The sequence below is a fragment of the Neomonachus schauinslandi genome, chromosome 15, assembly GCF_002201575.2.
Source record: "Neomonachus schauinslandi chromosome 15, ASM220157v2, whole genome shotgun sequence".
In the NCBI taxonomy this organism is placed as follows: domain Eukaryota; kingdom Metazoa; phylum Chordata; class Mammalia; order Carnivora; family Phocidae; genus Neomonachus; species Neomonachus schauinslandi.
The window spans coordinates 48,895,435-48,921,907 of NC_058417.1; the positions used below are offsets into that span (position 1 = coordinate 48,895,435).

General features: G+C 35.7%; 1 protein-coding gene across 1 annotated transcript in view; it reads right to left on the reverse strand.

The window, feature by feature from the left end:
• ABCA6 (ATP binding cassette subfamily A member 6) overlaps positions 1–26,473 on the reverse strand; it is a 70,811-nt gene that overhangs the window by 43,567 nt on the left and 771 nt on the right. The window contains exons 2-17 of the mRNA XM_021678446.2: positions 25,554–25,654; positions 23,856–24,058; positions 22,659–22,816; positions 21,224–21,327; positions 20,401–20,627; positions 16,951–17,092; positions 15,987–16,172; positions 11,715–11,862; positions 9,708–9,873; positions 7,610–7,668; positions 4,419–4,529; positions 3,855–4,030; positions 3,546–3,665; positions 3,159–3,297; positions 2,523–2,613; positions 1,295–1,434 (exon numbers count right to left, since the gene is read on the reverse strand). Of these exons, the coding sequence (XP_021534121.1) occupies positions 1,295–1,434; positions 2,523–2,613; positions 3,159–3,297; positions 3,546–3,665; positions 3,855–4,030; positions 4,419–4,529; positions 7,610–7,668; positions 9,708–9,873; positions 11,715–11,862; positions 15,987–16,172; positions 16,951–17,092; positions 20,401–20,627; positions 21,224–21,327; positions 22,659–22,816; positions 23,856–24,058; positions 25,554–25,649 (2,266 nt within the window). The 5' untranslated portion in view covers positions 25,650–25,654. The remainder of the gene's footprint in view (positions 1–1,294; positions 1,435–2,522; positions 2,614–3,158; positions 3,298–3,545; positions 3,666–3,854; positions 4,031–4,418; positions 4,530–7,609; positions 7,669–9,707; positions 9,874–11,714; positions 11,863–15,986; positions 16,173–16,950; positions 17,093–20,400; positions 20,628–21,223; positions 21,328–22,658; positions 22,817–23,855; positions 24,059–25,553; positions 25,655–26,473) is intronic.

The following is a 26,473-nucleotide window of genomic DNA, read 5'->3' on the forward strand; positions in this document are numbered from 1 at the left end:
GGCTAGTTGTATCTCATTGGACAGAATAACACAGTATAGCCTATGGACTTGAGAACACCATCTTGCAGCTCCTACGAGGACACAGAGAGCTGCCTTATTTGGGGGTGAGACTAAATCTGAATTCCTGAGTATTTGCTTAATAAGACTGAATCATCCTTGGGGCGCCTGGGTGGCTCAGTTGTTAAGCATCTGCCTTTGGCTCAGGTCATGATCCCAGAATCCTGGGATTGAGGCCAAGGTCAGGCTCAGTGGGGAGCCTGCTCCTCCCTCTCCAGCTCCCCCCTGCTTGTGTTCCCTCTCTAGCTGTGTCTCTTTCCGTCAAATAAATAAATGAAATCTTAAAAAAAAAGAATCATCCAAATGAGCCTCTTTAAATCAGGCCTGCAGAGAGTTAAACCTTTAATAAACTAAATATTTAGATAAAAAGGAAGCTTTTTAAATTAAAAAAGACAGATATATTTCCTCATTTGCAAGACAGGGAAGACTATAGCACCTACTTCATAGAATAGTTGTAGGACTAAATGAGTTGATATAAATGAAACTATTAGGAACAGTGCCTGACTCATAATAAACATTGTACTAAGGGTTAGCTATTATTAGAATTACTTATCCAACAAATCCTAGGTTGGGAATGCTACTCAGCAGACTGGGGACCTATGGTGAATACTTTTGTAGAATAAATAAACTATGTTTTTTTTTTTCTGCAAAATAAATATATACACAATTAAATTAAAATATAAAAGGGAACCTATAGCAGACAACTTGATGCTATCCCCATCCCTTCTGTACTCACTCATACATAGTAAATCTGTTTATTAACACCTGCCTGAAGGCATTTTGTTCTGGGCTGTGAAGTATGCTAAGCTCGTGTTGAGCACAAGTCATATGGGTTAGAAAATTAATGCTCCTGAAAGCATCTCTTAAACAATGAAGGGTAGGGAGTGGCAAATAAATACCCCAGCTTTCTCACCCCTCTTGTGACATAACTCTGAGCCCCTTGCTCACTTACTCACTTACTTATTCCAATGTATTACATCTCAATTTCGTATTGCAACCACCTGCTCAATAATGCAAACTCCCCTAGCCTCCTTCGCTTCCCACTCTCATGTCCCCATTCCCTCCTGGTGTTTCTAGGCATCAATTACCAAAGTGCGCTAAAGTCCTCATTTCAAGTTCTGCTTTTTAGGGAACCCAACCTAATACAAAATTCAAATCCATTAAATAATGAAAGCTGTAATAATGTGATGAACACTTGTTCCCAAATTTCATTCCATTGTAATCATATTTAAGTTACCTGGAAATTTATTTGTCCTTTCCATGGGCAAAGTATACACAAGCTTTTCTTTGTTTTCTGTTTTTAATTTAGCATCAGGGATGTAATGATTAATGAAGGATGTTATTTTTTCTGGATCACATACTTCATTTCTGTACAAACTAATATTTAAAAGAAAAGGTCATTGATTTGTATTTTCTCTACTGCTATCACAAAAGAAGGGCTTTTACTGAATACCTAGCCTTTGAGTACTACTTTACTTGGCTTTAGAGAACAAACGAAATGAGTAAATAACAACAACAGAAGTAATAATAATAATGCCATCAGTTTGAAAAATCCTATGATCTCTACAGAGGAGGTGTTTAAATTCAGAACAATTAAAAATATAAAAACAAATGCATGCCATAAGTGAAACTATATTTCAAGTAGGAAGATAAACAGAGCAAGGCATGAACATCAGGCAGAAGAAATTGCTTAAGGAAAATAATTACACCAGATTGTGTAGCTATCAGGAATTAATGGCTAATAGGGAAGTTTGGCCTACATGCATGTTTTGTTTGGCTATAAAGTTTTTGGTTTGGGTTTTATAAAATTCTTTTCACCTGGACACACTTTGTTAGATAGAGTGCTCTTAACTCTCTCCCACTTTTGATACTAGCTTCTGAAATTATTTGATTTTGTGCCCAATGAAAGAATGAAAATATGTTACAGGATTGTATGGATCAGCTGAGGGAAATGGAGGGTGGGAAGAAGAGAGAGATTTAGGATACACAGAGTAGCTACCTGGAAAGTGGTCCATGAAGTAGCCCTGTTGACTCTGCTTATCATTAGCATTAATAAAGATACAAAGAGGCAGGAAAAACATTTGGGAAACACTAGCCAATAGTCTGGCAAAGATGAAGCATAAGGCCAACTGTCCCTCATAATTGTCTGCCTTTTTAATATACCAGTATTGAAAACATTTATATGGGGTGCCTGGGTGCCTCAGTTGGTTAAGCATCTGCCTTCTGCTCAGGTTGTGATCCTGGGGTCCTGGGATCCAGGAACCCCACATCCAGCTCCTTGATCAGTGGGAGCCTGCTTCTCCCTCTTCCTCTGCTCCTCCCTGCCCCCATCCCTGCTCGTGCACTTTTTTTCTCTCTCTCAAATAAACAAATAAAATCTTCTTTTAAAAAAAGAAAGCATATATCTATGTGTATGTGTGTACATATATATATGTATATATCCAATCTATCCCCAAAGTCTTTACCTTAAGTGATATCCAAGACCCCATTTTCTCTTCAAAAAGACAGAAGACCCTGCACACTTCAGTCTCCCACTGGACATGATCACTTTTCTATCTGATTAAAAAGAAGCAAGAAAGAAAGGATGATGGGAGTCATTTCTTCCCTCTCTAGAAAATATAGGTGAGGAGCCAATGCTCAGATTTCCAAAGGAGAAGTGCTCTACAGGAAATAAATGTATCTAACATACATTTAAAAATTTGAAATACACATTAAAGTTGATGCATTTAAAATGAACTTATGAGTTCCAGTCTATTTTTGTGCCCTCCAATAATTCTTGAAAAAACAAACAAACAAACAAACCAACTCAGAAATTACATTGCCACATTTTCCACTCCGTATGCTAAAGAATAAGTGGATAGTTTTCAACCAGATATATATTGATTACATTGTTTAAATTAATTGAAAGCTGAAAAAAACCTTACAATTTTTTATTAAAGGTTACAATCTAGCAAATGCACAGTCAGTGACGAATGACTTGTCATTCCCTGGACTGCTATGGAATGGAGCACACATGAAGGTCATGGGAGCACAATGCTTGTCCTAGAAATACACATTTCCCAAATTCTTTATCATAAAACTGAGATAAAACGAACAATTACCAGCCAGGACGTCAGCCTCATCCATGAGATTGGTACTCAAGAGGATCACACGGCCTGCTTTGTGTTCCTTGAGGAAACTCCAAACTCGATGCCTTGAAAAGGGATCCAACCCAGCAGTCGGTTCATCTAATAGCAAAATCTACAGAGGATGATAATGTATAAAATATATCTCTCCCACATTAACTCTTCTCACATGGTAGCATGGATAACAATAATAAACCAAATAATAACTATCCAACCATTTAGGTCCAATATACTTATACCCATAGTTTAACAGCAGAGTCTCTCTTGATACATTACAATGAGATCTCTACTACTTTTAGTGGTAAAAGAAGAGCTTGACTTTTTACTAAATCTGCTTTCCAGGGCATGCAGAATCTCACTTACCTGAGGATCTCCTAAAATGGCAATCCCAAAGGTCAGCTTTCTTTTCTGTCCTTCACTTAAATGTTTAGCAAGGTTATCCTGAATGTTTTCTATGTCCAATTCTAACAAAATTCTTTGTACCTATGCAAGAAAACACACAAAACTTAAAATCCAAGACAATGTATGCTATACAATTTGAACTGTCTGTTACAGCAGATCTTTTTTATAGGACCTCACTGCCTAAATTGTATTCATAACAGGGCAGGTAAATCACTAAGGCAAATTCTAACTTGGCAAACTTAACTTGCTAATCCAAGCATGCCCATTTACCTCGTATTCTACTTCCTTTGGCTGAATCCCTTTTATTTTAGCAAACAGCCTGAGGTTTTCCTTCACAGTGAGTATGTCAAATTGAACATTGAATTGAGGACAAACACCAGTTATCTTTCTGATTTCCTCCAAGTCTTGCATTTCAGAGAGATTTTTATTATAGATGGTAACTGATCCTAAAAATAGAAGTTAAAAATAATTTAATATTGGCAAGATAATACATTTTATTAATGCTTCGAGATCCTATTCAGGAAAATATTGGCATATATTCACAAATATCTAAAATAATGACTTCACAATTTGTTAACAACTACAAATTAATCTTAACATAAATATATGTTCCGGGTGGTATATATTTTCTCTGGAATATCACATAGCAATGAAATAAGGCTAATGATTTTCATAAAAACTTGGGAAATATAAAGTATATTCAAAATCCTATAGTCTGGTAAACAATGTTAGATAAAGAAATGTCATTTTCTCTTAAGCAATTTAACCTTAAAATAAGAAAGGCAACATATGACCTCTGGACATCTTGCCTTTGAGAAATTTCTTTTTGCTCACCTTCTGTTGGAACAGACAACCCATTAAGGATGTTTAGCAATGAAGATTTGCCAGCTCCACTATGACCCAGAATTGCTGTGATTTGACCGTCATATATGTCAAGGAGCAAGTCTGTTTTTAAAATAAAATATTAACATTATAAATAAGAGGGCGTTAGAAAAAGCTGGTTCTAAAAGTAGAACAAAAAATTTATTTTAGTTGTATATTCTCAAGCATTTAAATAGTTTAAAATGTATAATATCCAATATTTTCCTGGCTGCTAAAATAACATGGTTACTGTAGAATATTTGTGAAAGAAATACAACCACTTAAGAAAAACTTAACTATAATTTCAAATATTAACATTGTAATACACTTACTTCCAGTGTATATGCATGTGCATATATGAACATGTAAATATATATATATATCTATATGGATTTTGATCATACTCCATTCTTTTCTAGCTTACATTTTCAAATGTTAAATGATAAACATTTTTCATGGCATTAATTACCTTTTAAAATATATTCACCAAAAATGTATATTTTCCCGTTATAAATTTTCTATTCTTTTATTACAAACCTTTTGCATTTACAGGTCAGTAGAAAAAAAAATCATTTATCTAAGAATTCTTTACTATTTTTTGTTTGTTTTCTTTACCACCAAGTGAAAACCAAACTCTGTTATGGAAAGTTGTTGGAGGAAATTCTTAAGAATTTTATAATACGTTATATCTAAGAGATCAGGTTCCTTCAATTAAATTATGTGTCCTACTTTCAAACATTATTGAAATTAATTAACAACTGGGATGAATTCCAGTTCATCCATTTTCTATCTGGATGATCTTGGATAAACTAAACACTACAAGATTCACTTTACTCAGCTATTAAATGTGCTGGTAATAGTAATTACATCTAAAGAGAAAATTCTTCCTATTATAATCCAATCCATTAAAATTCTCACTTATAATTTGACTAAAAGATTCTTAAAAAATTGGAAAAATAAGCTCAAATAATTAAGAAAAGTTAAATAATAGCAAGATATTAGTCTTGACTACATTGTATTAAAATATATTGGAGAATGGGGGAGCCTGGGTAGCTCAGTTGGTTAGGCCTCTGCCTTTGGCCCAGGTCATGATCCCAGGGTCTTGGGATCGAACCCTGTGTCGGGCTCACTGCTCAACGGGGAGTCTGCTTCTCCCTCTGCCTCTGACCCCCCTTCTCGCTCGCTCACTCTCTCTCTCTCTCAAATAAATAAAATCTTAAAAAAAAGTTGGAGAACTATAATAATTAAAATAATATGTTAGTAATACAGTAACCAGTGGAGTAAAATATCGTAATTAAAATAATATTACTACTCCAGGATACACTGACTGATGGAAGACAAAAGAAGCCTAAGATGGTGCAAAGTAAACATAAAAAATAAAGATTAATTTTAAATTCATCAAAAAGATGAATTAATTAATAAATAATATTGGGACAACTAATCAAATACCTCAACCAATTTTACATTTATTGTTTTTAAATGGAAAAAAATGGTGTTTTCCAGGGTAAGAGAAAACTGATGGCATCTATCTTGGAACTGATCCATATTAACTAGAGAAAAAAGAAATATAAGCCTCAGTTTCTTCACCTGCAAAATGGGAGAGATACTATGTATCTCATAAGATTAAATGGAAAAAAGGTTATGTTAATCACTTATTATAGTTGCCAGCACACACTAAGTAAGTACTCGATAAACTTTAAGTGTTTGTTGCTATTATTATTGTTGTTTTTAAATATTGCTATTCCCACAAGTGTATAAATTCTTATAAGCTTGAAGGGAAATGATTTGAAATATGAAGAAGCAGCTTAAAAATATAATCTCTTTGCATAATCTGCTTTTAGAAATTTATATTTAGGAGATAATAATATTTACAAATATTGAACAAGAGGCTCATTACAGAGTTTTTTTTTAGGATAGTGAAAAATTGGAAACAAGCCACATTTTGTACATGAGTAAGGAAACTGAGGTAGCCATACAATAGAATCCTATTTAACCACTGAAAGATGGGCTATAGGTAAGGACTTCAGTGGGTGTCCCCAAAGGTGTTCCAGAATTGCTACGGGAACTAGCAGCATGGGGGGAAGGTGCAGAGAGCACAGCTCCCCATTTACTTCCCAAAGAGCAGCTGTAGTTGGTGATTTCATATAGTTTTCCATGCACGGACATCACTTTTCATTTTTAATTTTTTTTTTGAAGATGTCTAGATGTAAAAAGTAGTTCATGGTTATTGATGAGTACAAAAGTAGTTCATAATGCGCTCTGGAAATTGAAATGACAAATTTAAAAAGTACTTCCATATATCCTTGGCTAAAATTAAAGAAAGAAAAACCACAGATCTAGATGGCATTGGATGGGACAAACTTGGGGTGAGAATAAATTTGCAGACACTCAAAGTGAGAAATGATCTCAGAGGAATAAATAAGATCGAGTTAAGGGACACTATCTGCTAGAAAATAAATGCAATGCACACACACTGGACGGACAACTCACAACCTTAGGGCAGGTCTGTGGATCTTCTTTGGAAAGTTTTAAGGCTTCCATTTCTTGTAAAAATCAATTACATTCTTCCTAAAAACCATTATTAATAAAAGCAATGTAGCCACTACATCTATGAAATGTAGCCACTAACTTGGATGCTTACTTAGCTGTTTGTTATAGAAAACTGTATTTGTTAGAATTAAGTATCAGATACATTGGTTGGCTCAAAATTATAACTGTGTTTGCCCCAGGGATAGTGACTTGTGAAATTTAATTCATGGTCTGTGGTGTTACTCATCTTGTTTTAGTTAATCTCACCAGTATATAGAAACTATGTAGATTCCCTGGCTGGTATAAAAAATGATCAATTTTAAGTCTAGATGTTCTTTCCTCGTAGTGCAAATAAAATACAATATGGTTTTTAGCAAACTCATCTTTAAAAACAAAGTGAAATCACACTTTTCATTGCGTGACCCCATTCTTGTAAATTAATAGATCCATGAAACATCCAGAAGGATTTTATAGCCAGCTCTTAATCACGGTTAATCTCCAAGGGGTGGAGTTAGATTTTTTGTATTGTTTTTTTTCTCTGTTTCGCTTATCTACATTTACAAATTTTTCACATGGAATTTTCTCCATTTTTTATAATAAAGAAGTCGACAAAACAATGAAATGTTTGTCCTTACCTTTCAATGCTTCCATTTTCCCAGACTTTCCTGTATATTCTTTTTTAACATTTCTGATTCTGAAATGACAGAAGTGGTGTTCACTCAGCCAACACGGAGATAGTAGGCATCAGAAACAACCCCAGTTAAAGTGACAGATGCATCAACCTTTTCATGTGAAATAAGGGATGGCATAACTAGTCTACTAGAAAGACAAAGACTTATTTTTTTTTTAATTTTTTTTATTCTTATGTTAATCCCCATACATTACATCAGACAAAGACTTATTTTTGATTAATCATTTCCCCTGAGAGAAAATAAGTCTCTTTGGAAAGTTACAATTAAATGATTAGTGTTTTGCTTAGAGAAGCAGAACACTTTGGAAATGTTCTCACTTTCTTCCTCTAGCCTTAGAATATTTGGTGTTTTCTACTCTGTACAAGATCAGCTCATTTATCTGCACTTTAACTATCACCTCCCATCCCTTTCCATTCCCTCCAAACTTGCTCATTAATCAGACACTCTGTCACCTGCATTTTCTTTCTTTTTTTTTTTTTTGGTCACCTGCATTTTCTATAGTTTCCTCTCTGATAGCTTCTCTTTGGCCTATAATTCTGCTTTGGATACAATCAGATTTCTCTCCTCCCCTTATTTTCAAACATTTTTCAAAGTAAGAATATAAACTTGCCATATCCACGTTCTCCCTTTCTCCTCAATCACTCTGGCTTCTGAGTCCATTACTGTAGTAAACCTCTTCATGCTGAAATCACTGGTGGCCTCCTAAATCACCAAATGCAACAAAGACTTTTCTATTCCTTACTTATGGGATGATCAGTCGCTCTTGGTGACGCTGTCCTTGTTGAAAGTGTCTACATTCAAGGTAACATTCGACTTACTGGTTTCCTTCCTTTCTAAATATCCCTTCTCTGTTTCCTCTTCTTTTGCCAAACACATCATCTTGGTCTTCCACATGGTTCTCCATGTGGTCTTCTCATTCTAGACCCTCTTGATGGGTTATCTTATTGATTCTCGTGCTTTCAACACCAACCTAATGTTGACCCTATCCTTTTCCCTGAGCGTTAGGCGCCCACATCTAAAGGTTTCATCTGAATCTCACACACATGTGCACACACACACACACACACCTCTCTAAATGAATGATTACCAACATGAATCACATTAGAATCCCAAAGGAAACTATTGCAGGACAAGGCAGGAACCAGGCTCAACAGATTAGAGATGTCATGACTACATAAGCTCATTACAGTGCATCTTCAAATTCAAAGGGAAACAGAATTTAGCCACTCTTTTCTCTGAGCATGAATCAAAATAAAGGTAAGGACATTTATTCAACCAGGATGCTGGCAGTGGGGGTGGTGGTGGTGGGGTTTAACCAAAGAGTCAGGAAATACAAAAAAGAAAGGCTTAAAAGGTGTTGAATTTGACAGTGTATTTTATCTCTGCCTTTCTTCGCACAGGGGGTCACCCACTGAAATGGGGTTTTTATGCTTTATTTTAATAAAGAAACTTCCATTTAGGAGCAGCCAGTTGTTTTTGGATTTCAGAGACAGCCATTTGTTTGGGGCAGACATCCTGCCTATGTCCTGGGAATGTTGCATGAATGAGCTAAAGTTATAGGAATGGATAGTTGTGCATACAAATGCCCCCAGAGAAGGAAAAATTGGGAGGGGTGTTATAGGTGAGAGGGAGTCAGTTGTGAATAAAAAATAGATATTTTTACGTAGCCCCAAGATACTGGTTCTGGTTGAACTCTGCATGAGTTCCTCTCTACTTTCAGATGTGTATAGCTAACAGGTGGCTAGGGAAAGAGGAAGTGCTCATTGGTTATAAAGGCGAGAGCACCTAGGAAAAGGGGAATCAACACAGAAATAAGGAGGGAGACAAGATGGAGGGTGATGTGGTAACATTATATGGAGCGAAGCAAAGAGAATTTTCCTTTCAAGGAGCAATCAGGAGACATTGGTGGACACATGGAAGAGTTCAAAGTAACATTCACAATGACAAATTTCTTCTTCAATATTTTGTCCAGGCTCACCTGGTTGCTGTTGGTCAATAATTCGTTTGCCTTGCACCCGTATGTTGCTGTAAGTGTGATTACCTGATGGCTTCTTTTCCTTGGAATTCTGGAGCTACTGGTTCGAAATAATCCTCAGAGGGATGCTCAGGATCTATTTCTTTCTCGATGACCTTATTATTAGTCCTCTGGTGTTGGAAACAAGATGAGTTCATGAAAAATAATGGAGAATAATGGCGCTCATCTCCATCTAATTAATCAAGAGGCAATAAAATACTGGATCAGTAAGATTAGAACAATGAGTAAAGAAGCCTTATTCAAAACAGTGCAGAGTATCTTAGACTTTTAAGCATCATAGAGAAATTATTTTCTTTATAACTTCCTATTATTGAAAAGAAAACTTATCATGAAGTAAACAATAAAAATTCAAAGGAAATAACATACTATCACAAAAGTTAAACAGTATAATAGAACTTTCAAGAAAGTATATATAAACCAAAGGTCTGAAAAAGTATGACCTAAAAGCTATTTAGGATGAATGAAACCAAATATTTGGGGGGAAAGCCCTAATACAGCACATAAAAACAACTGAAACATGTTTGTGAACTTAAGAAATCACTTGATCACAGGGGCGCCTGGTTGGCTCACTGGGTTCAGCAACGAACTCTCCATTTTGGCTCAGCTCATGATCTCAGGGTGGTGAGATCCAGCTCCGCATCAGGCTCCACACTGAGCATGAAGCCTGCTTAAGATTTTCTCTCTCCCTCTGCCCCTCCCCTCACTCACGGTGCTCTCTCTAACAAAAAAAAGAAAGAAAAGAAAAGAAAAGAAAGAAGAAAGAAAGAAAGAGAAAGAAAGAAAGAAAGAAAGAAAGAGAAAGAAAGAAAGAAAGAAAAAGAAAGAAAAAGAAAGAAAGAAACCACTTGATCACAACAATATGATTGGACATAATACTGAAATCCATATGGTATGGGAATGCAAAGTACAGGAAGAACTTGTATCTGTTCAGGATAAATATATTATCATTTTCCAAATTTAAAACAATGAAGTAGGATTTGTTATGAAGAGCTTTCAGATATTAAACCAGAAGTCACAGAAAGATAGGAATATATAAAATAATTGCATAGAAACATACAAGACAGCTTTAAATACAAAGTGGAAAGAACATAAAAAATAATATAAATAAATAAGATTGTGCAAGGAAAAAAGTGTTCTGATTTTAGCATGTGTGAAGGAATTCTGGACTTGGGAAATTTTTGTTTGTAAGATAGAGAAAATTTAACTTAGTAATATAGTTCTGTAAATATGAACAACATACAAAAAAGTTCAGAATAATGCTGAAAATGTTCTTTCTAATTTTTATGTTGTTATTTCCTTAAAGGATGGACATCTCCCCTTCTGAAATGTTCCTCCTAGGGGGAATAAGGGAGAACCTGATTATTCCATACATGAAGCCCTTTTTAGTGGTTCAGTTTACAATCTGCCCCACATTTTTGTCAGAATTATTTATTTTTTTTAAAGATTTATTTATTTATTTATTTATTTGAGAGAGAGCACAGGTGGAGGGAGGAGAAGAGAGAGAGAATCTCAAGCAGACTCCCTGATGAGCAGTGAGCCCAACATGGGGCTCGATCCCACAACCCTGAGATCATGACCTGAGCTGAAACCAAGAGCTGGATGCTCAACTGACTGAGCCACCCAGCCGTCCCAAGAACTATTTATTAAGAAGCATTTTCACCATATGATGGCTCTACCCTAGCCAAAGCCATGTTAAGAACTAATTTATTTCAGCCTGTTCTGAAACAAATCTTAAATATCATTCTTTGAAAACATGTTCAGGGATTCTTGAAAAAAAGTAACATTTAATTACTGTATATTTGTAATGTATATTATTAAAATCAGAAGAATAATTGTTTTTACATATAAATTCAAACCATTAGAACTATCAAGTAGAAATAAAGAACTCATTCAGCTTGTGATGGGAAATATTTGTTATTTTTTATTGCTTAATATACATTTATATAACCTTCAGTAAAAATGTACAATATGATAAATACGTGCAGAGGTCAGAGAAAAGCCACTTTTACTTACAGGGTAAGATTTTGTCAAAGTATAATGCCAATGCCAAGTAGAAAAGTGCATCAAAAGCCAATAAGGAAAAAGTTGCAATCATTACATACGAGTCTCCTGAAGGGTCAGGAAAAATTATACCATTCATAGTATTATCCAAGTAGACAATCTAAGATTCAGACAAAAATAGTAATTAATAAATATTTAAGATAAATACATACAAATAATTCAGCATAGCAGCAAGAATTATCATTTTATTAAACAGCTTTTTTGAGAAGCCTTTATAATGAAGTTATTGGTGTAACTATTTCTATTTGACAGCAATCCAGGGATTATTAGAAGGAAATATCAACTTAAAAAATACAATATTCTAAGAATAGGGATATTTTTAAAACATTTTATTTATTTATTTGAGAGAGAGAGCATGAGCAGGGGGAAGAGGCAGAAGGAGAAGCAGACTCCCCACTGAGCAGGGAGACCAACACGGGGCTTGATCCCAGCACTCTGGGATCATGACCTAAGCTGAAGGCAGACACTTAAACAACTGAGCCACCCATGCACCCCTAAGAATAGGAATTTAAATGATAAGTCATTTTCTTGTTTTCATAAAGTCATTGTAATATTGCAAAATATTTATTCTTTGCAGCAAAAAATATTTAGAAATAATACGAAGATTCGAAACATCTTAGTAGAATAATGATAAGAGAACTTCTTTTTCTAGTTATTACTGCAAATAAAGATATGTTTATAATTCTCTCATGTAATAATAAGTGTTATGTTCTAGGTGGGTTCTAAGGCTGTTTATAATATCTCATTAAATCCTCATCATAACCCCCAGAACAAGCCTTATTATTTTTATGTGCATTTTACATATGGTAAAAGTGAAGCAAATAGAAATTGAGTAGCTTAACCAACCAAAGTCAAAATCACATAGTTAGGAGCAGTAAAGGTGAACTCAGAACACAGGAAGTCCAGCTCTTAAGCCCAGTTCCTCACGCTAGACAATATACAACTCTACTTATGTTAAAATCTTACATTTCATGACAAAGTTGAGTTTATTCTGGGAACACAGTCTGGGGTGACATTTGAAGATTAATCTATGTAACTCAACATAAAACAGATCAAATAAGACACTAGTGTGTTTAATCAAATAGATGCACAAAACGCATTTGATACAATTTAATACCCATTTACAATAAAGTCTTTTCAAAACTAAGAAAATAAGCGAACTTCCTTAATCTGGTAAAATAGATGTACAAGGACCAACAACAAAAATCATGCTTATTATGAAATGTTAAAAGCCTTTCCTTTGCTTGCATTTCTATTTAACATTGTACTAAAGGTCCTAGTCTCTGCAATAAGACAAGAAAAATAAGTGACTAAGAACTGCAAAAGGAAAAAATAAACCCTCATTATTTGTAGACATCATGACTATATGTAAGAAAATCTCAAGATAAAGTCCAGAAAAATACTAGTTTTAAGAAAAGAATATAGCAAGAATACCGGATACAGTGCCAATTTACAGAAATCAGTTGCATCTTTCTAAATTAACAACAAACATTTAAAAATAAGAACTTAAACATAGATGCTATTTATAATGGCATCAAAAGTATCAAAAACTTTGGACTATATAAAAAATGTGCAAGACTCAATACTTAAAACTAAAACAATTACTAAGGGAAAATGAATGTGAAGATATATCATGTTCATGATTTAAAAAAAGTGTTGGGGCGCCTGGGTGGCTCATTCAGTTAAGCGTCTAGCTCTTGATTTCAGCTCAGGTCATGATCTCAGGGTCAAGGGATCCAACCCCCCCCGCCCCCCGCCCAGGGATGGACTCTGTGCTCAGTGGGGAGTCTGCTTGAGATTCTCTCTCTCCCTCTCCCTCTGCCCCTCCCTGCCGCAAGTGCTCTCTCTCTCTCTCTCAAATAAATAAGTAAATCTTTTTAAAAAGTGTCAATTTCCCTCCAATTGATTGAAAAATTCAACTGTATCAAAATGTCAACAGCTTTGTGCACACATACATGTGTGTATAACTTGATAAGTTAATTCTAAAATTTACATCATTCAAGGAACCTAGAATAGAAAAGGCTCTCTTGGAAAAGAAAATCAAGTGGTAAAATTATTACTACCAGATAGCAAGACACATCAGCAAAAACAAGACAATGTGGCAATAGTGCAAAGATAGGTCAATACATGATTGGTTGAGCTGTGACAAAGGAAATGCTACAGTCCGTTCAAAGAAAGGATGGCCTTCTCAATAAATGAAGCAGAAGAAATTGCATATTCATGTAGAAAAATTAATATTCCTTCTACCTATAGATACACAAAAGTTATTTTGAAATGGATTTTATATCTAAATATAAAAGCAAAATCAACTGAGCTTCCAGATAAAAACATGGGGGAATATCTTTATAATCTTGGGGAATGCAATGATTTCTTAAAGATACAAAAGCACTCTACAGAGAAGAAAACTTGACAGACTGCACTTTATCAAAATTAAGAAACTTGTTCATTAAAAGCACTGTTAAGAGAGTAAAAATGTCAGCAACAGATAACTGAAAAATGTCTCATATACAGTATATATAAGAAATCCATAAAAAGTAATAAGGAAAAGAAAAATTTCAGTTAAAAAACGGGGGAAAGGGACACCTGGATGCCTTAGCTGGTTAAGCGTCTGCGTTCGGTTAAGGTTGCGATCCTGGGGTCCTGGGATTGAGCCCCTTGTCAGGCTCCCTGCTCAGAGGGGAGTCTGCTTCTATCTCTGCCTCTGACCTCCCTCCTGCTCATGCTCTCGCTCTCACTCCTTCTCTCTCCTGCGCTCTTTCTCTTAAGTGAATAAAAAAAAAAAATCTTTTTAAAAAAATGGGGGAAAGACCTGGATAGGTACTTTATAAAAGAGAAAAACCAAAATACCTCTACACATATGAAAGAGAATTAAATTTCATAAAAAATAAGGAAAATGCAAATTAATACCACAAGGATTATTACGCAGATCCACCAGAAAGGCTAAAATTTGGAAGACTGGCAATACCAAATGCCGGTGAAGATTTGGAGCAACTGTAACTCTGAAACTCTTGCTGCAAAAGTAAACTGATGCAATCACTTTGGAAAAATATCTGGCAGTAGCTATGAAGATTAAGACACACCCTAGGTCCTACTATTCAACTCCTACGTATATACCAAACAGAACTGAATGTTCATATTCACTGGAAATATGTATAAGAATTTTTTTTTCAGAGTTAATATTAGTCAAAAACTGGAAAATATTTTTGTTCATCAAAGAAAATCGATAGCACAGTCACACAATAGGATACTACAGAACACTCTACTACAGCGACACTCCAACTGTGGATGATATCTAAAAACATAATGTTGAGTGGGAAAAAAGCCAGATTTAAAAAAAAAACACTTTGGGGTGCCTGGGTGGCTCAGTTGGTTAAGCGACTGCCTTCGGCTCAGGTCATGATCCTGGAGTCCCGGGATCGAGTCCCGCATCGGGCTCCCTGCTCGGCGGGGAGTCTGCTTCTCCTCTCCCGCTCCCCCCTCTTGTGCTCTCTCTCTCACTCTCTTTCTCAAATAAATAAATAAAATCTTTAAAAAAAAAAAACACTTTGTAGAGTATCACTTATATAAAGTTGAAAACAGGCAACACTAAAAAATTATACTTAGGAACACACATTAGGTGATAAATGAAAAGGCAGGAAGTGATGATCACAACACTTTCATCTTTAGGAGGAAGGAGTGTTTGGAGGAGTTTTGGACTTGTGGCATCCTTCCATTTCTTGATCTGGCTCATGAGTATTTTGATATACTTTATAATTATTTGCTAAACTCTTTTTTTTTAGCATTTTTTTCATATACTTTTTTTATCATGTTATCAGAGAAAGACATTTATCATATGACCTCACTGCTAAACTCTTTATAGTCCTGAAAACTTTTCAGATTTGAGGTTCAAACAGAGGTTTACACAACAGTTTTTAATAAACTAGAGAATGCCTTCAATATATAAAGTACAAGGAAGGGTAAACAGTTGCATATGAAAAACAAGAAGAGAATACTTCAAAATGAAAATACACCTGAGATGTGAAAATCTGTCTTAGTTAAGACGTTTTTGTTCAAGTTTCCTTGTGTGATGATTTTCTACAATGCAATAAAAACATCTTCAAATCTAACTTTAGGGAAAAAATTGTTTAGAATAAATGCTCTTAATTTGAAAGAGTGATTATGAAGAGAATGAAATATCAAATTCTTTTGAAAGTTCAGTAATAAACCAATTAACTACATCCTTACCTTACTCATTCCAGCAGTGAAGGCAAAAGGGCTGCAAATACTCAAAATCCACTCCAAAGAGGAAGGAAGTTGTCTATAATATACAGTGAATCCCACACCCCCACAAAAGACATTGAGGAGAAACATAACAAAATTGGTGAGGAGAGTTTTCTTTAACAACACACTCATCAGGAATGTTAAAGTTATCTGAAAGAGAGAGAAGACATCTAGTCGTTAAACAGATTTATAGTTCACTGAGAATCATTGGCAGCACAATAAAACACAGATCTTTAGATCATAATATAAGTACTTATCAGTAAGACAGTGATGAAAATATTTAGGTACAACAATGCTCAGCCCTTCCCTCAACGCTTTTGTAAAGAGTCTCTTTTTTTTGCCCTCCTCAACTACTGGGCTTTAGTTGCTAAGAAAGGGCGGGGAAAAGATGTATGAGAGTTGAGGAAGAACAGAAATGCAGACTTGGAAACATTCAAAGAACCTACATTAAGGTACTGACAAAAAGCATCTACGTACCCTCTGCAGAATTTAGAGGCCCTTGTTTTATGAACGAAGAGTCATGACACGGAGAGTGAGGGCAAGGTGGAGTGTCAGAGGGAGATACTGTGAAAGCCACCATATTACAGAGAACCTTTGGGGAAAAGAGATGGGTCCACCCCTCAAGGGCATCCTCACTAAAATCTTCTAGAAAAGTCTTAGAGTCAAAATATTTTCAGAATCAGGATTTTTTTTTCTTTTTGATGCATCATTTCATTAATTCAGAACTTTATGCAAAAGAGAGGTCCAATTTTATTTACATTACCTCATTTTCTCACACTCATTGAGACTTTCTCAAGCAAACACATACACACACACACACAAAATGGACATGAAGGAAATAACTCTAATAACCTCCAGAGAAATTAATTTTTGCTACAGATAGCTAAGATCTAAAGCAGAGAATGTGGTAATAAATGTATGAACTTACCAAAGATAAGCCATATAAGAAAAAGAGTGTAAATATGACCATGAAGCCCGTCATGACTATAATTTGGGTAGATGTTATAATAACTGTAATCATTATGGAAATAATGAAGATGAAGCCAGCATAGATTAAGCCACAGGAGAGCCTAAAAAAAAAAGACAAAAATTTATTTCAATTATTTTAACTTCATTATGAAATATTTGAAACATATAAAAGCATCTAAAGAACTGTACAATATTTACCCTTCTACTTGCCACCTAGATTAGTAACTACAATATTGCTAATACCACATTGGCATGGCTGTGCTGCTGCCTACTGGCTAGGCATCCACTCTGGGTTCACATATTGTATAAATAGGATGAACACTGCATAAATAGTATCATTTTGCATGTCCTTCTGCTGCTTGCCTTTATAAATCAACATATGCAATGTTATACACTGCTGTGTAATAGTTCATTTTCTGAATATATCCCAAAGTTTTCCTGCCCATGGACATTTAGGTTGTTTCCAATTTTTATTTCTGATGCACTGTTGCTAAGAACACTCTTGTACTTGGGAAGAAAAAATAAAGTAAGATGAAAATTGAGAGGGAGGCAAACCGTAAGAGACTCAACTGTAGGAAACAAACTGAGGGTTGCTGGAGGGGAGGTGGGTAGGGGCATGGGGTAACTGGGTGATGGGCATTAAGGAGGGCACTTGATGGAATGAGCACTGGGTGTTATATGCAACTGATGAATCACTAAATTCTACCTCTGACACTAATTTAAAAAAAAAAAGGAAAAAAGAATACTCTTGTACTTGTCTTTTTTGGAAAATGCACAAAAGTTTCTCTAAGGTGTAACTGCTAAATTAAAGAGATTAAGCTTTTTCTACCTGTAGTGTTATCACATATTAACGAGATGTTCTAATTGTAGAAGTGGGAGGAAATTTAACAGCTGCTGATCAATCAAGTAACCGTGGAAGCATTGGGGCAGATGATAATTTGACCACTTTTGAGGATCTCAGCCGGCAGGACCTCCACTCTCCCTAGTAGTAGAAAATTGAAATTTCATAATGCCACGAAGCCCATCCTATTATTGCTATTCTTATTTATGATTTATTTTTTAAACTGACATAAATAATGGTATACCCTTAAGTGTTCACACTGCTTTGCTTTAGATGTGCGGGTGTTCACATGTTTATGAGGTAGTTATTAAGAAATAGTATTCAGTCTTAGATCTAACAAGCCTGCAGGGTGTTTGAGTCCAAGCTTCTCATTTTCCAGATAAGTAAACCTGTAGTTCCTCTTATTACTTAATGGGTCTTTTCAAGGTCAACAAAGTAAATCAATAACAAAGCTAAGATTTGTTGCAGTCCTTCCTAGTCCACAGCTCTTTCCTCTACATAAAATTGCCTCTAACTAAATAAGAATTCAACAGCTGAAAAAAATAGCAAGACTATTAAAACCAGGAACTTGCATCAATATGTCCCAGTACAATAGGTTTAATTATTGCTTATTCGACTTCTTTTTAAAGGTCATGTCATTACAGTGATTCAGCCTTTGTCAGAAACATCAGCGTTTTTGGAAAGCATATTGCATTTTGCAGAATCCACTTCCTGAGTACAGAAGGGAACAACTATAGGTAGGAATTGAAAATCTATAGAGTAGGAGAATTAGAAATGAAGGAACTTAAAACATTACCTAGAAAAGGGAACTCATTGCAGGGAATTGCGGGGGGGGGGGGGGGGAGGTTTAAAAAAAAAAAAAAAAAAATTTTAAAAAAAAAAAAAAAAATATAGAAAAAAAAAAAAAAAAAAAAAAAGGGAGGGAAGGGGGGGGGGGGGGGGGGGGGGGGGGGGGGGGAAGATGTTAATAAAGCAATGAAAACCTTCATGATAAAAACAAAGTAATTCAGGTATCACACTGAAATAATAAATGCTGATGCATTTCACATTTATTACATTACTTAAAAAAAGGTTGCCAAAAAGTTTATTTCCAACAGACACCCTGTACTTAATAAAAACATTTTGGATTTTTTTCCTTCTTAGTTTTAAGGACATATAAAACCATTTTGTTAAATTTAGGTTACATGAATACTAGGAAGCATTTATCCTGAGAATGAACCCACATCTGAATATCCAATACCTTTCTGATTTTAACCTAGAGTTGACTTGTGCCTATCTATTTTTGGGTGACTGCAGGGATGTTGCCCCACAGGATATTCCCTGGACTGAAAAATGGTCCTTTTTACACAGATTTGCCCCCTTTTCCCTCCTAATAGACTCCATTCATTCCTTTGCATTTGCCAAAGTTCACTGCAAACCACTTTTCTACTTCCCTTTTCATTTCAGAAACAGTTTCCTCTTTTTCTATTTCATGATTAAGGTATAAGAGAATCAAAACTCCCTCTTTTAATCAAATACACTTTATAGAAAATTTAAAATTTCCTAGACATAATTTTATTTCAGAGAACATGTGGCTTGCAAATAACTCCTTATCAGTTCCAGGTAATCCTACATTCATAAAGAGTAATTTTCTTGATATGGGGACTATACAAAGAAATATCTTACAGGATTTGATACTGAAAAATGTTAAGCTTCTTTTAGGGTAAAATAAACAGATTATTTTTCATTTTTTCCTTTTCCTAGACAATGTGGATTTTGTAACTGATTGCGGTGCAGAATTCTCTGCTTTGGCCTGTTGAAAGCTTAGAGCTTGTATGATTTGCATTTTTATCTGCTAGTCTTACCTACTTATCATTTTGTTAGGTCCTTGTTTCTACTCCTCAATTACTTGTTTTTATTATAATAAAAATACACATAGATATTTGGATAAATATACATATGTTTAAATATATATATTTAAAAATCATTTAAATCATTTATGAATAAGGCAAGATACAAATATATCAATATATGAAGCAAATGCTCTTATTAAGCCCTTTTATGCCATTCTAAGTGTGGTGTACATGCTGGGCACATTTTATATGCTATCTCAACTCCAACCTATGGCATTTAAGTGCTGCAAAAAATATATCCCTGGTGACCAAACCTCTGAACACAAGCTAGCCATTATAGGATCATACTTTTTTCAACATGAGGAAGTGTGGAGGAATCAAATGATAACTGTGGGCAGAACAAGCAGGAGAGTTGCAATCAGGGCAGCTGGGTTGGAGTCCCAGCTCTGGTACATATCATCCTTTTGACATTGGGCATCTCTTTTACTCTTCGATCTTCATGGAACCTCTATCACAGCATTAGCTTAATATATTCAAGGCATGGAAAAAGCTCTCAGCAAATTATAATCGCTATTTTGCAGAGCAAAATTTTAAAAGGAGTAAATAAAAAAATCTGAACAAAAGAAAAGAGAGCCAATGTGTCAGGATTAACCCATAACCTTTGAAATAATAACACTTTGTTTACTGCTTCCAAATTTCTGATTCTTCATTTGCACTGCTTGAATTGCTCACTCACCAGAAGGCTGATTCTTGCAGACCCATCATTTTCATAAAATCCTTGCACTTTTTTCTCTCTTTTGTAACATTAAGTGATAAAAAATATATAAATGGAAAAAAGTAAAGCAGGCAGTAGAAAATAAACAGCTCCTTTTGAAGAATGTCTTTATAAATAAAAGGTAAAGTCTTCATATTTATAGCAGTAAGAGACATCAACTCCTCCATCACAGAGTGATTTGTTGTGATCTACAGTAGGGTTTAAACAAATAAAATCATTATTTAAAAAACAGAAACTGGGGCACCTGGGTGGCTCAGTCATTAAGTGTCTGCCTTCGGCTCAGGTCATGGTCCCAGGGTCCTGGGATCGAGCCCCGCATCGGGCTCCCTGCTCGGCGGAAGCCTGCTTCTCCCTCTCCCACTCCCCCTGCTTGTGTTCCCTCTCTCGCTGTCTCTCTGTCAAATAAATAAAATCTTTTTTAAAAAATTAAAAATAAAAATAAAAAACAGAAACTGGTGAAATCTGAATAAGCTATGGAGATTATACCAATATCAATTTCCTGATTTTAGTATTGTTCTGTGGTTATGCAAAATATAACAGGAGAAACTGGGTGAAGGGTACATGGACCTCCCTGCACATGGTTTTTGCAATTTTTTGTCATTCTGAAACTACTCGAAAATTTCAAGTTAAAAACAAAAACAATGTGTTCCTTTGCCTAAATCCAATTTCAGCATTTGTATACCTGCTTCATTTTATAAACATGAAAACCTGAGATATATCATCTTTCATCAAAACCTTGATGCCTATGGAATTAGCTTACATTAATAACTAGAACTTTTCTTACTTGTATAATAGCAGCATTAATTGCAGTTTGTAAAGCCACAAATCCACTACTCCAGTATTTGGACAGAGAACAGGAACGCTCATCGTCCAGATTCCAACAATGAGCTATAAGCACAAAGAAAAGCATAACCAACATTATCAGAAAGTCTTAGAAAATAAGGAGATGATGAAAGCAAACACTCTGCTCCAACCATACGGGATTCCTTGCTCTGTCTCAAAATGCTAAATGTGCTCTAGTGCTACCACTTTTTTTGCTCATATCCTCTCCCTACAGATGGTTCCATGGCTCACTCTTTCCCTCTATCCTTACCTCTTCTCGAAAGCAAATTCAGCACAGAGGTCTTCCCTGGTTACTGTAAGTAACAACATCTAAAAGAGCGTTCAGGCTCTATCTTCTAAGCCTGCTCTATTTTACTTTGTTGTTTTATCACCACCTGGCAGAGTGCATTGTTTTACCCAGCCCCCTGTCCTTGACTGGAACGATTCATGCAAGCAGGCTCTGTTTTGCTCACGTCCTTCCCCAGGGCCAGAACAGTGCAGGACACATAGTAGACACTCAGTGAATGAATGGAAAAGAACCAATTCTTAGTCATATCCATTGTGCTTCCTAAAAGGTCTTCAAACCCATTCCCTCTCCTCAGCTGCCTCCACTCTGGTCCAAGCCATCATAGGCTCCCTGGTATGTTTCCCTGCGTTCTCCCTGACCCCTCTGCAATCCACTCTCTGGGCTATATCCAGAGAACTCCCTTAAGCTTGGGAGTCTATTCACTTCTCCGCCCTGATTAAAGTACCTCCACAGCCCTCCATCACCCTAGGTGTGTAGGACATCAAAGGATCTAGCCCTGGGGTAACTTCAGCCTCATTCCTCTCCATGTTCACTGTTCAGCTAAACTGCTCTTCTCCCATATATACTAACAGATGACTGTTGTCACCCCAGGACCTTTACACTTGCCCTTCCTCTCTCTGAAATATAATGCCTTTAGCACCACCCCACCCCCCTGTGCTACTCCTTCTTGTTAGTTTAAACCTCACTTTGCCAGGTAGGGCTTCTCTAATCCCACAGCCTATTAGGAACCCCTGGTCAAATTCTCCCACCCTCAGCACCTTTCCTTGCACTTGTCATTAACTGTTCAATGTCTGCCTTTCCCGCTAACCTGGAACCTCAGCTGATGCTAGGACTTCTCAGTCTTGATCACTCTCAGTATCCTCTGCAACATTCACCTGCGTATTCACTTTACATCTGTTGGGTGACTCGATAATGTTTTAAGAGTCATCTTCTGGTGGGAATAAATGATTGACCTTGGAATAAGTTTAGCAATAAAATGTGCTTTCTCTATTTTCTCATGTTCTATCAAAAGCATCTCTGTTGCCCATCCTGACCTATCCCTTATGTTAAAAACATGAAAAATGCCACGATATTTTATATGCAAAATCACCTGCGAAAAGATCTTCCTTCAAAAATGGAATGTGATATCCCTGAAAAAATTTTAACTTATAAGAGAAAGTGTCATTAAAGACAATTCCCACAATGCCTGTGATATTGTCTAGAAGTATTTTATCCATGGATTTTTGATTCGGTACTCCAATGATCCTTCTTTCTGTAAATGACAAAGTAAAAATAGACATGCAGGATTATACAGAGTTTCACCACAATGGAATGTGATATCCAACTGTGTCATCATATATTTTTCACTGGAATTAAACTAAAATCATTTTCCATTTAAATTAAACTGAACCCAAAAGACAAGGAGGGAAATTTTTTTTAATGTTTTAGATTATAGAATCAGGAGACTTGCATGAGAATTTAGTGTTTTCTTTTAATAATGGTAAGTATTATGGCAAGTTTCAGGTATATAAAAATATTATGCTAGGGTAAGTATGCATAAGAGAATTGGGATACAAAAATAGAGTAATTGGAGTAGTTATTATATAGTCAAGGGATTCCAGATGTCAGATTTACTGAAGCAAAGACACCTAATCTGATCTTTGCCTTGTGAGGAAACTAAGATCGCAAAGTGACTCTAACTCATGAATGTCACCTATTAGAAATTGAGGATTAGAGAGCAGACAGCCAAACTGCACCCACCTTTCCCATGAGTGAAATACACATTTTACCTTAGTTATCTCAGTTGCACTGTGACTTCATTTAGAATGAAAGTCTCTAAAGATGTTTACAAAGTATACCATATACAGACAGGATATCTTTAGATTATCCATCCTTACTTTTCATGGTTCTGAAATTACTGTTTAATAACCATGACTTCATTTCTTTTATTTAGATTATTTTTCCTGAGTTATCAATCTTAATCACTGTATTTCCACGTTAAGAACATCTGCACCCACAAGTGACATATTCTCCTAAACACTATGCTACAAATCCGAAATAATAAATTTGTTGTTTTAGGTAAATTCCAGTAGAAATGTAGCCCTCCCTAAACTGGACCCCCATCAAGCTGAAAGGATTTAAACGGCTACTTGTTATGAGGGAAAGAAAAAGCTAACTAAATTTATAAGCTGTCATGATACCTAAATAATTAGCATAATAGATCACTGTAAGTTCAAATTAAACATGTCTACATTGTATCAAAAAGATATAAAATAATAACAGCAATTCTTTATTGCCATTAGTACACCTACCTTTCAAAAAAGCAGATGCTGTTTTATTCATTATCTGCTGGGTTAGATCAGAGATAGGTGTATATACAATAGCTATAGAGTTATTAACATGATCTGCCTTTCCCAGATCTTGAGGAGGCAATTCAGGAAAATACGCGTTTTCTCTGAAATGTGAAAATAGTCCCATGTACAGGCCCAGAAGTATTGGGAGTGCCCATTCCTATAACAGGGGGAAAAAGAATGAATTTAGATTATATTCCCTTAAAAAGTTCAGTCAATACCAAAGAACCATTGAAGACAAATTCCAATTTTGGCACAGGGTAGGCTTCTTTTTGCTCTCCGCTTTTCAGAGCAAAGGGAACACAACAAAAGATGCATATTGAGATAGTTGCCACATATGTCAGTCTCCAACACTAGATTAAACTTTTGCATTAAATCATGAACTACTGCAGAAGCCATCATAGAAACTAACACGGTGACTAATAGGATGACAATTCTTACGCATGGGCATCTGACTTTATAAGACACAGACTATCCCAGACAGAGTTCATGATGGCAAATAGCAACATTTTTGTCAGTTGTCACATTCTTGTATTGGAAATCAAACAACATGAAAAGGAACTAAGTGGTAGAGACTGCCTAGTGGTTCACCAATTATCAGTAATCTCTTCCTGCTTAGCACAATGCTAGACAACACTCCCAGCCTCTGAAAATTAAATAGGACCAAGTGATTGAGTTCTAGCTAATGGGATGGGAGCAGAAACGCTATATACCCATTCGAGGCCTGGCTTGTGAAACCGTGCACAACCTTCTATCTTCTCAGTCCCTGTACTTCCTGATCTTTTTTTTTTTTAAGATTTATTTATTTATTTTAGAGAGGAGAGCATGGGGGTGGGAAGGGGCAGATGGAGAGTGGGAGAGAGACAGACCCTCAAGCAGATTCCCCGCTGAGCACAGAGCCGGCTGTGGGACTCAATCCTGAGGATCATGACCTGAACCGAAATCAAGAGTCAGACACTCAAACAACCGAGATCCCCCTGTACTTCCTGATAGTTTGACTGGATGCAGGGGATCCCGGGGAGGTCTCCAAGGCCTAGGGAGATGGCAGAGTCCCTGGATTAAGAAGGCTGGGTCCCTGAATGGTTGTGTTGAGGAGATTCCTTCACCTACCAGACCTATTTCAGTTTCACAGCCAACCTTATTTAGACTGAGTATAATGAAAAATAAATCTTTGCTGAGTTCAGCCCCTGAGATTTGGGGTTATTTCCTGTAGAAAGCTTACCTACCTAATGCAAACTGACCATCAATGGTATTACTTGGTTATAATTCTTGGAAATAATCTCTGTGTATAAAATTCACGGCTTTGAAAATAAGTCCCCCAAATTAAAACTTGTCGCTCTGCCAGGCATCCTTTTTATTATTTCTTTACTCTAATTTTATTACATATGGTAGCAGCTTTAAAAGTTGCTACAATTTACCATACAATTGAATTTTCACTTACTCTCTTTAAAAAAAATGAGTAATATTTTTAGTCTTTTGCAATTCTACATTACGTGTCACGGACTGTTATGAGTCTCTTGGTTCAACATGTACAATGGGAGGCAACCTCAAAATCAATAAATCCAGTCTGCTACTTAAAATATAAACTAAGAGCATCATTAGGCAGTAGAATAGAATGATGTGAACTGCAGAAAGAGGCAGACTTTCAAACATACCAGTAAGCTCTCTCTTTTCATTCTCCATTTCTGAAGAAAATTCTTGCACAGAAGCGCTTGAGTTTGCTGATACACACTTTTTTGTTTCATATGCATTTAGCCTGCCATTAAGAAACAAGGAAAAGGAAACAAGGTGAACATAAACTAGAAAAATAAGTGTAATAAGAAAAACCCTGGGAAGTAGGGGAGAAAAGAAAAATCTTGATCATATTTTGGGGGAAAATATTTCCTACCTTTAAGAACAACAAAAAATGTATTTAAAATATTATTTTAATAACACACGCCTGCAAAATTTTACATCAAATATACTCAGAGTAAGCTATTTGGGAGAGGGGGTAATGGTGGGGAGATAGTAGCCAGTATCACAATTTTACAGAAATACAGAGTATAACAATGGAAAAGATATCATTAGATTTTAGAACCTGTAAGATATTTCACATTTTCTTACCTTTTATAACAGAAACTCAACTATATGAATAGAGTAATTGAATTATATCTCATCTGATTAATAATAATTTTTTGTTTTTTGCATTTAAATAGAAATGCCAGAGCCAATCAAGTTAATCAAAATTCTGATTAGTTAAATTCATTTGAATAATTAATTATGTCCATTAGATGTAACCCCAATGAACTGTTTTCCTATAGTATTACTTTCCAGATTAAGCTGACAGCTTTAGGCTCAGTTTGCTGAATCCGAACTCAGACTAGCTGAAACCTGATGGTGACACACAGACAAAAACAACAACTCATCTCAATTTTCTGAAATCAGAAGTCCCTGAATAACTGAGGGAACAAACTACCAAGTAAGGAGAGAGAGACAGAGATAGAGATAGAGAGAGAGAGAGAGAGAAAGAAAGGAAGGAAGGAAGGAAGGAAGGAAGGAAGGAAGGAAGGAAGGAAGGAAGGAAGGAAGGAAGGAA